The 10857-nt window shown below is 51.7% G+C and overlaps 1 protein-coding gene across 5 annotated transcripts; it reads left to right on the top strand.

The window, feature by feature from the left end:
* The first annotated feature begins 432 nt into the window (after positions 1 to 432).
* On the top strand, positions 433 to 5748 carry LYSMD4 (LysM domain containing 4). Of its 5 annotated transcripts, none has more exons than XM_037145928.2 (3): positions 433 to 493; positions 1676 to 1965; positions 4208 to 5745. In XM_037145928.2, the coding sequence occupies exons 2-3, from the start codon at positions 1684 to 1686 to the stop codon at positions 4811 to 4813; spliced, it is 888 nt and encodes a 295-aa protein (XP_037001823.2). In that variant the 5' UTR covers positions 433 to 493; positions 1676 to 1683; the 3' UTR covers positions 4814 to 5745. The 5 variants fall into 5 exon arrangements, with proteins under 5 accessions (XP_037001823.2, XP_053514878.1, XP_037001822.2 ...); XM_037145927.2 differs by having other exon boundaries at positions 487 to 567; XM_037145929.2 differs by lacking the exon at positions 433 to 493 and adding an exon at positions 574 to 853.
* The last annotated feature ends 5109 nt before the right edge of the window (positions 5749 to 10857 follow it).

The raw sequence follows: 10857 nt of genomic DNA, 5'->3' as shown, positions 1-10857 counted from the left end.
TTATCCTCTTGGGCGCGGCAGGGAGGAGCAGATTCCACCGGAGGACCCCTCGTTCACCTGAGCGAAGATACCCTTCTCTGCCAGGGGTCTCAAGCCCGTGACACCCCCTCTACTGTGAATCCGCCCTCTCATTCCAGATTATTGACGTACAAATTGGGGCCAAAAGTTCAGATGAAAGTTGGGAGTGAGGTGTTCAGGTAAACTGCAACCTGTGGATAATAGGAGAGCGTGGGGCGGGTCAGGTCGAAGGACTGGGGCCCCGCCCCTAGGCCCCGCCCCTAGGCCCGTGCTTGGCCCGCCCAGCCTCGCTCTCAGCTGGTCGCTTACTGACTTATCAGGACTGTCCGGTTTGGTCCAATGCCCGCCCACCGCTGATTTGATTGGCTGCTTGGCGGTCCCCACACCCCCAAGGTCACTGACACACTTAGCCAACGAGCATGCGCAGTAGTTCAGCAGCGCCAACGGCGCGTCGCGGCGAATCCTGGGAGCTGAGGTACCGGGGTTTTCCCGGGGGCTGGGGGTGTCTCGGTGTTGGTTGGGGACGCTAAGCGAGCCCCTTGCGACGCGGTGAGTTTACCCTGCTGTTGGTCTCGGTGACAGGCCACTCTCTTACAGCTGGAGGGGCGGCGGCCGCCACCGTGGGGGACTGGCACGAGGTTGTTGGGGTTGGAGGTCAGAGGTCTGGTCTTGTGTAAGTTGGGGCCCCGCCTGTCTAAGCGCAGAGACCGGCTGCCACGGGTTTTTATTGTCACGGAAGAGACTTTGCGGGAAACTGAGGCCTGGGAGTCTCCGGGGCCCCTGTTGGCTCGGGGTTCGGACGCGTAGGCGCGGCCCCGGTCTCGGGCCGCCACAGGTGATCCGGGCAGGGGCACCGGAGGGCGGGGACGGAGTGGGGGCGCGGAGTGGGAGGGTGTCGCGCTGGGCCACGCGCTGTCCCCGAGTGGGCCGCCCCTCTGTGGCTCCCAAGGTCCCCCAGACAACTCCGAGGCTGTCATTCTCCGTGTTTGAGAGTTCATTTCTGCATGCATTGGAACGATTTGGGGAGGGGAAAGGGGGTATTGTGGCTTTATGCACTTGGCCGGAAGTGAAAACACAAACCAGACACGGGGTGAAAGGAAGGCAAAGGGACTCGAGAGAAACCGGACGCATTTCTGAGGTTGGCAGGAGTTTTCCCCTAACTTGCCTCATGTAGCATATAACGTAAAATGTTTCAGAATCAGCGTGTCGAATTCTTAGTTCTTCTAAGTAAGTGGCCTTAATGGTGATACCTTGAAATGTGTAAAGTGGAACAAGGATTTTTCGTGTAACAGTTCTGAGTTAAGTTTCTCAGTGCAAGGACCCCAGCCACTTCTTTACTGCTCGGCGGCCACAAAGATAAGTTTTTCTGTACCTTTTGTGGTTTCGAAGAGTCACAGGTGTGGATGACAACTAAGGGGAGACACAGAGGGGTTCTTGCATTTTCTGTGCAAAATATGCAATTAGGAAAAAAATGGTGTTTTTGCTTGCCTATCTCTCACGCTGCATTTCTGCGTAAGCACATTGTTTTGTACTGCTAGTAATTTTTGAGTATTTACAATGATTCGGGAAAGGAGTCATCTCCGACAAGGTGCTTATCTTGAAGGTAGTCAGGGATGCGATGCCTTGTGTGGAATTAACCCTGGGGTTTGGTTTTCAGTTAAGAAAATGAGGCAGAAGGGAGCGTTAACCAAGACCTTCCAAGGTCCGGCCATGGTCTGTGGGACTGCAAGCAGCCAAGTTTACGTGTTTGAGAATGGCGATGGGGACTCAGGGGACTCCTCCGAGGAAGAGTCCCACCGTGTGGCTCTGCGGCCGCGGGGCAAGGAGCGCCAGAAGAAGGGTGCCCACCACCCTCCCCACCCAGGAGCCGGGGACGTTGTGTTGCTGCAGCGGGAGCTGGCCCGGGAGGACAGCCTCAACAAGCTGGCTCTTCAGTATGGCTGCAAAGTAAGACATCCCACAGGGGAAAGGGCCCGTGGCCCCCGGCCTCCGCCCATGCAGGGCCTCACCGACCGCATGGGAGCCCCAGCTGATCCTGCCTGACCCCAGCAGGTGGTTGGGAGAAGCCTCTTGAAGCACTGGGACTCCTGTTTAGCCAAAGATGGGAGGCAGATGGAAGCACTTTCAGCCCTGAAGCCTGGGCTCATAACAAGCGGGGGTTATGAATCTCAGGTGATGGGGGTTTCCCCTTTATGCAAAATATTTCTACTCTTCCCTGTCCCTCCAAACTGTGTTTGAGACCTAGTGAGGCCAGCCCTGGCCGCTGCGGCTCTGCAGATTGAGTGCCGGCCTGCAGACTGAAAGGTCAACAGTTTGATTCCCCGCCTGGGCACGTAACTGGGTTTCGGGCCAGGTCTCCAATTGCTGTTTCTCTCCCTCTCTTTTTCTCTGCCTTCCCCTCCTTCTAAAAATAAATAAATCTTAAAAAAAAAAAAAAAAAGAGTGGGCCAGAGATGCCAGGCGGAATTTACTCAAGATTCTTTTGGCATCTCGCTTTTCTGGCTGCTTCTCATTTTCTAACCCTTTCCTGCCGGTGGTAACTTATTTTGTTGGCAAAGTTATGTCTTCTCCCTTTTGAAACTGCATGATCTGGCTTTTGTATGCTGTGCATCTATATAACCCTGTCTCTCTCTAATTATGTTTTTAGCATTCAGAGTGATTAACAGTGGCAAAGTAAGTAGGAAAGTGTTTACAGAATTGCTGCCTTTCCCCCCTGGTTTGAAACTGTGTATTTCCCTTTGCTGACACCCTGCTACAAGTTTCCATGGCTTTCTCTAGGGCCACTTGGGCAGTCTGTTGATATTCACAGTCTTTTCCTCCTTCAACAGTCTGTCACTGTCTAACAAGGTTCAAATGGTCGAACATACCTGTGGGGTGTTGGGATGTATCCCCAGGAAGTGAACAGGCAGGCCTCTGGGAACACCCATACTGGTCCTTGAGTTGTACTGAAATGTACACATTTGACCCTTCTGATTGGCCTCTGTGGGCTTACTGCGTGGTTTCTAGAACATGAGTGGAAAAAGGCGTCCTACCCTGCAAAGAGCTGAACAGACGCACTGAGCGTCTTTGAGTGGTGACTTGTAATGAATCTGTGGAGCCTGTATAATGAATGCCGAGAATAAGTGATGAGTTTTCCTGTCAAAATTAAATAAATGTGATGTTTGTTAGAGACAAAGGCACAGTGGTCCCGAGCACCTATGCTTCAGTTTCAACACATCAATTAAAAATGTCCCTCGCTCCAGTTTAATTAGACAATTGGAAACACATGCTAAATAATTAAGATGGTCATGGCAGTGTCTTGAATTAGACTTTGTGTAAAGGTCCCTCAGCTGTGCTTACACTCTCCACGTGGACTTAAGTGTCAATACTGGAGAGTCCGCCTCTGATACTTTCAAACATTGGCTTGAGGAAGGGTTCATTTTTAAGTCCCTGCTTCTTAACCCTCCAAGTGGATTATGGAAGGTGTTCGTCAGGAACTTTGGTACTTTGTAAAATTCAGAGTGCTATTCCTTTCTCCTCCAGCGCTGGTATTGGAATAGAAGGTTTCAGTCCCTAGTTTCCAACTTGAGTCCTGATTCCCCATGTGCTTCTAATTACTGTGTTGTGCAGCCCTCCAGGTGAATTAACTGTAGGTCACTTTTATTTAAAAAGTAAATCTGTATGCCATGCAGCACCTCTGCAGAAGAAAACGCGACAGAATCCTGGAGGCACACCTCTTAAAAGGTTATTGCTGCTAAACTCCGTTGTGTGGGTCCGGCCAATCGGCAGGGGCTCTGTTTGCATTGTGCCAACGTGCACTGCGGCGGCTGAACTGCGTCCCACTGCGGGAGGGCGGGCGGCCAGGCGGGGGCGCTGTTGCCTCCGGAGTTAAAAGCAGCAGCCCGGACCAGCCTGCTTCCCACCGTCCAGCTTGTGTGCCACCTAAAAGTATTTTGTTGCAGTCACACTGCAAGCAAACACAAGAGTCTTTTCTGAAACTTAAGATCTTAAGTTGTTCAAAGTTGAAAACGTGGAGGAAATTTTGATGATGCAGCTGCACGTTAAAGCCAAAACACACTGATCTTTAGCCTAAACTCATTTTACGTATAGGTGTAGCATCCCAGTGTCCAAGGTGGGCTAGAGCCGCTGTTCCAATACTAGTTTGAGGAGCCCTGCGTAGTTCGTGATGCTTGTCTCCCTGGTTCCCTAGGTTGCAGATATCAAGAAAGCCAACAACTTCATGGGAGAACAAGACTTATATGCTTTGAAATCTGTTAAGATTCCAGTGAAAAACCATGGGATCCTAACAGAGACCCACACAGAACTCAGACCCCTCCTCCGCCCGTCCTCAGAGACCTGGGTGACCTTCGAGGAGCCGCCAGACCAGGACGGGGTGGCTGCCGGCACCGCTGCCAGCCCGCTGACGGATTTCTTCAAAGGCATTGACCAGAACATCGAGCAGGCGGTGCGGTCGGAGATCTTTGTGAAGGACAGTTGCTGCGCGGAGCCCCCCGGTCAGCCGCTGCCCCCGGCTCCTGTGAAGACGCTGGCAGACGGGGCGGACCGTGGGGTTCAGTGGTGGAACGCCGTTTGCATCATGCTTCTCGTGGGCGTTGTCTTACCAGTGTTTTATTTGGTCTATTTTAAAATACAAGCGACGGGGGAGATTCCTGGGAGCTTGAACTCAACTGCTGTCCCCAATGGCTCGGTGGCAGTGAGTGCAGTTCCAGGGCAAGCCCCCAAAGCGGCGATTCCAGTGGCAGCCACCCCCTCTCTGCACAGCCCCCTCAGGCCGACCACCTTGGTGGGGAACTAGCCGCCGCTGCTGTGGCTAAAGCCTCAGGTAGCCACGGGGCTCACGACCCACATCTGCTGGCACGGGCCGCCTCCTGGGCTGCTGCATGTACTTCCCTGTGGGACTGGGACCCGTTCCAGGAGCCACCAGTGGGTCCTTCCTCAACACCCTCGGTGCAGAGCATGCCCTGTCCTCGCCTAATGCGCGGCTGTGGAGCCGAACCACCAACGCCCGCGGCCGCCTGTGCCCTGCAGGTGCGGCAGGAGAAACACTGACACGTGTCTGGAGGGCTGCGCATCCTCACGACAGCGCCGTGCGGCCCCCAGAGCGGGCGTGCGGGGCTGGAGCCCCGGGCAGCTCTGGTCGCCTGGCTGTCGGCAGGGCCCCTGCCTGCTGCCGCTGAGAGAGACCGGCTCTGGCCAGTGGTGCTCTCTGCCCCCCTGGCAGGAGGTGTGCCCAGTGGTGAACGCCACCCTGCCCCGTATCTGCCTCACCAGCTCACCTTGCTGAGGCTACGTCACTTCTAAAGTAATAAAAAATGCCCTGAATCCTGGTTGCCACAGGGTTCCACTTGTCACCACTGACTTCACTGGGTGGGGCCCAGCCAGTATCCTGTGGGAAAATGACTTTTGTCCAGCAAAGAATGAATTAACTGTATCCTCCAAATGGAATAAAATAATTTCTTCTATGAAGGAAAACAGATTCCTGTTTTTTTTTCTTTTTTTTCTTTCAACTTGGGGGCCAGTAATTGAAAACTAAAAGGCGTGCGAAACATTGGAGAAGACAGGAGTGAGGTGTCCCGGGCTTGTGCCCAAGGTGAAGGCCACCCGCTGTCTGGCTGACTAGTGCTCTAAACGGTTCGCTGGGTGTGCACACCGGAGGCCGTGAAGCTGGTTTTCTACATATCTTACTACGGTTTGGGTGTCTTCCCGTTTCAAAGAAGCGGTGAAGTGTGTTCAGTTTTTTTTGGTTGAACGTCAGTACCCACCATTGAACTGCGGGGACGGTGGGGGGGGGGGTGCAGGGAGACCTCAGAGCAGAAGCCTCGGACACCCCGCCCCCACCCTCCCTGGGGGAGGTCGCTCTTTCCGCCGCCTCTGCCTTAGGACTGGGCTTGAGGGGGAGCAGTGGGGGCCCTGTGAAGGCGGCTCTCGGAGGAGACCTAAAGGTTTGTCTTTTTTCCCTCGGTTTTTTTGTTGTTGGTGTGTGATACAGTTAATGTACGGCACTACGTAAGTCTAGGGTGTGCAGCGCGGTGGTTGGACGTACAGACGCAGCGACACGATTCCCACAGGAAGTTTAGTTCCCACCCATATTCTCACAGATACAAAAGGGGGGCAGTTCCTGGTGATGGGAACTCAAGATCTGCTCTTAACGAGGTTCCTGTGTCTCACTCGGCAGAGTTAACCGTTGTCACCGTGCACATTACGGCCCCAGTCCTCACTGGCCTGGAAACTGACATTCTGTCCCTCCGCCCACCTTCTGCCATGTCCCCTCCCCCTGCCTTGGGTGACCACAGATCCAATCGCTTTTTTCTGTGAGTTTGGCTGCTGCTTTTTTTTTTAGACTCCACATACAAGATTAGACAGTGTCTTTCTCCGACTGGCTCGTTTCACTTAAACATGGTGCCCTTGACGGGGCCTTCCGTCCCCAGTGGAGGGGTTCCTTTTCTGTGGTGCAGTATTTCTCTGCGTGAGTGTGTATGGACGTGTAAAACTTCTACATCCGTTTATCCCCCACACCTTGTATGCACAGCTGCTCTGAACGTGGAGATGCAGGCACCTGTTTGCCACGGGTTTCCATGTTCTCTGGATGGGTTCCCAGAGGTGGAACTGCCGGGTCCCAGGGTTGCTCGCTGGCGTTTGGAAGAGCCTCCCCTGCCCCCACACTTTTGCCACAGCAGCTGTGTAGTTCACAGTCCCCTTCGTCCATGTCCTCGCCGGCCATTGTCATCTCTCTTTTTGATGGTAGCAGTTCTAACAGGTGTGAGGTGATGTCTCACTGTGGTTTTGAGGTGCATGATACGGGACATTGAGCACCTTTTCATGTACTTGTTGATAATTCAGAACTTTGGAAAAATGTCTGTTGAGGCCCTCTGCCCATTTTTAAATGGGATGATTTAGTTTGGTTTTTTCCCCTACTGAGTTGTGTGAGTTCTTTATGCATTTTGGATATTCACCGCTTGTTAGATACAAGGTTTGCAAATGCTTTCTCCCATCCCAGAGGTTGTCTTTATATTTTGTTGATGGTTTACTCTGCTGAGGAGAAGCTTTTTGGTTTGATGCCACCCCACTTGTCTAGTTTCGATGTGCCACCGTCTGCTTTTAGGGGTCAGACTGAAAAAATCATCGCCAAGGCCATTGTCAAGAAACGCACTTCCTCCTGTGTGATTTTATTCAGATGTGGGATCTCATGCAGAAGACAAACTAGCAAACCAAACTGAAACATTCGCAGGTAGAGAACCGAGGGACGGCTGTCAGAGGGAGGGGTTGGCAGAGCTGGGGGAATGGGGGAAGGAATTAAACAAAAAAAGTAGAAACATAACTCACTCAGACAACAGCGTGGTGATGGCCAGAGGGGAAGGGGGGAGGGAGTAGAACGGGGTTGGGGGGGGACAAATGGTGATGGCAGGAGACTTCACTTGGGGCGGCAAACCCACGATACAGTATAGAGATGATGTGTTGTAGGATAGTACACCTGAGATCTGTGTAATTTCATTTACCAACGTCGCCCCAATAATCTCAGTAAAAACTAAAGATAAAAATTATGCTCACTTCCTATGATTTCTTCCAGGAGTTTTATGGTTTTTAGTCTTACATTCATGGCTTTAACCCATCTGGAGTTCATTTTTGTGGTGGGTGTGGATGCCCCGTTTTCCCAGCGCTGCTGGTTAGAGAGACCCTCTCTTCTCGGTTGCGCATCCTTGGCCCCTGTGCCAGAGACCACTTAACTCCGTAGGCATGTGCTTCCGTAACCTGGGCACTGGGTGCCGCTCTCACGCGTCCTGGTTGCCATGGCTCCCAGCACTGCAGCTCTGTAATGCACCGGAACCGGAAGTCCGCTGTCCCCTGCCTTGTGCTCCCTGGTCAGGGTTGCCGAGGATCCAGAGTCTTTGGTGCCTCCCAAAAGATCAGGGCTGTTTTTTCCTGCTCGTGTAAGAGAAAAAGATGCCATTGGAATCCTGAGAGCGATTGTGTGGCTCTGCAGTGACTTTGAGGAACGCGGGCTTCTGGCCTTGTCACGCCTCCCCGTCCGTCCGTGAACCGGGCATGCCTTCCCGCGCGTACGTCTCAGTTTCATCCGCGCAGCGTCACGTTTGGTGTGGGGTCCTGCCCCATCGCGGTTAAACTCGTTCCTAAGTGTTTCATTGCTTTCAATGCTGTTGTGCGTGGTGTCGTTTTCTTTCTTTTCTTCCCCAGGTAATTCACTGTTAGTTGACACGCATACACACTACTGCTTTTTGTACGTTCATTTTGTATCCTGGACCTTTATTGGTTGTATCGAACAGTTTTTTGGTGGAATCTTTAGGATTTGGTATATATATATATAAAAGTCATCTGTAAATGGAGGCAATTTTACCTCTTTTCCAATTCTGATGCTTTTTATTTCCTGCCTGCATGCCCTTGGCTGGGCCCTGCCAGCGCGGTGCGGAGTAGGGGTGGCGAGAGTGGGAGCGCCAGCCTTGCACCCCCACCCCCCATCCCCCCCCCGCCCTGCCCCAGAGCGAGTTCTCAACCTCCCACCACAAGCAGGACATCAGCCGTGGGCTCGTCTCCTGTGGCCTTTATTATGTCGAGGCGTGTTCCTTCTCTACCCAGTCGGTTGGGAGTTTTTATCACGAATGGATGTTGAATTTTGTCCAGTGCTTTTTTTGCATCTATTGAGATGATCATAGGGTTTTTAATATTTCCTTTGCTAAGGAGCTGTAGCACATTGATTGATTTGGGGATGTTGCACCGTCACTGCATCCCTGGAGTAAATCCCACTTGCTCCTGGTGAGTGATGTTTCTAATGTGCTGTGACTTTGATCTGCTAGTATTTCATTGGGGCTTTTGGATCCTTGTTCATCAGGGACATTGGCCTGTGGTTTTCTTACGTTGGCTTTCCTCAGCTCTGGTGTTAGGGTGATACTAAAGGGAGTGTTCGTTCTGCTTTGATCTTTGGAACAGTTTGTGAAGGATTGGTGTTAATTCTTCAAGGGTTTGGTAAAATTTACTCAGAAGCCATCTGCTCAGGCTTTCTTTGTTTGGGCAGTTTGATTATTGATTTAATCTTCTCACTAGTCACTGGTCTGCTCAGGTTTTTTGTTTGTTCCTGCACCAGTCTTGGTACCTAGTTTCTGAGGTCTCGGTGGGCTGCTTCTCAGAATTCTGCTGGCTCCTGCAGATTGTACAGGTTTGGCACAGTCATCGGCGACGGCCCCTTGTCCCTTGTACTTGTGTGGTCTCAGTGGTGACGGCTCCTTTTCTCGCTTGTTCTTCTGTCGAGTCGGCCCTCTCTCCTCCACCGTGGTTGGTCCGCCCGGAGGTTTGTCGATGTCGTTAATTCTTTCCAAGAACCAGCTTAGCGTCGTTGATTCTTCTGCTGTTCCATTTCACGCATCTGCTCTGATCTTCGTTATTTCCTTCCTGCTGCCGCCTTTGGCTCCCTTCGTTCTTCACTTTTTATTTTCCGGAGATGGAGAGCTAGGTTATTTGTGTCCTTCCTCATTTCTAAGAGGCTTGTTTTTTGAAAATTGGCATTGACACACCCCAGCACGTTAGTTTCCAGGGTGTGTGAAACAGTAATGCGCACAGAGGCCGGTTCCTCCTGCCGATGTTTATCGCCGTGAGCTCCGCTGTCGGGGCTGGTTGTGCTGCGTCCCGTAACTTTCCCCCTTAGCTCGTCTCAGTTGCTTTTGTTGCTTCATCTGTCATCACTTCTTCCACCCGCTGGTGTTCAGGAGGGTGCTGTTGAATTTCCACGTGTCCATGAATTTCCATTTTCTTCCTGTTACTGGTTTCCCGTCATTCTGTTCAGGAAGACCCTTGGTGGGATTTCGGTCGCCCTGACTTTGCTAAGCGCTGTTTTGTGGCCTAGCATGGGGTCTGTCCTAGAAAGTGTTCCCCAGATGTTTGAGAAGACTGTGTTTTCCTGTCACTGGGAGGAGTGTGCACGTCTGCTAGACCCGGGTGGTCCAGCACGCCCTTCAGACCCGTGGCCTCCTTGCTGACGCTCTGGTCACCTGTCCATTGTCACGGGTGGGGCGGTGATGTCCCCAGCTGTGACTATTGCCTGCTTCTCCTTGTAGTCTGTTAGTTTCTGCTTTACATGTTTAGGTGCCCAAGTGTGCGGTGCACAAGTATCTACATTCTCCATCATCTTCATGGACTGACCCCACTGTATATCATTGTACAGTGACCTTGTCTCCTGTTACCATTTGTGGAGGTTTTGTCTGATACGAGTATTGTTACAGCTTTGGGGGGTTTGAGGGGGAACCTTTTGTATGAACTATCTTTTTCTAGACTAAAGTGACTGACTCCCATCCTGTCTCTTTTGATTGGTGATTTTTATGTTTAAAGTAATTATTGGCAAATGATACTGTTGCCATTTTGTTGATTGTTTTCTGGATCATTTTATAGCTCAGTTGTTTCTTGCTTCTTTTTGTTTGTTCATCTATTTGTTTTTAGCCCGGAGAAGAAGAGAGAGAAACATCAGTGTGTGGCTGCCTCTTATGTGCCCCCTGGTGGAGGCTTGGCCCGAAACCCAGGCATGTGCCCTGACTGGGAATTGAACCGGTGACCCTTTGGTTCATAGGCTGGTGCTCAATCCACTGAGCCACACCAGCCAGGGCCGTTTTTTGCTCCTTACCCTGCTGTCTTCTGATTGCTTTGGTGTCTTGGTGCCATTGTGCTTTGACTCCTTTCTCCTGTCCCTTTGTGTGACCCCTACAGATATTCATCATGTGGTCACCATGAGACTTACATAAAAACACCTTAAAGTTATGACACCCCATTTTAACTGGCACCTTATGTTTTACAGGGTCCCTAAACTTGACATTTCAGGCGAGTCCAAACCACACACAC

Source organism: Artibeus jamaicensis, unplaced genomic scaffold (genome assembly GCF_021234435.1).
Source record: "Artibeus jamaicensis isolate MK-2021 breed Jamaican fruit bat unplaced genomic scaffold, CSHL_Jam_final scaffold_612, whole genome shotgun sequence".
NCBI classification, from domain to species: domain Eukaryota; kingdom Metazoa; phylum Chordata; class Mammalia; order Chiroptera; family Phyllostomidae; genus Artibeus; species Artibeus jamaicensis.
Note: the sequence above shows the minus strand (reverse complement) of the source record. Positions and strands in the feature narration are given on the sequence as shown.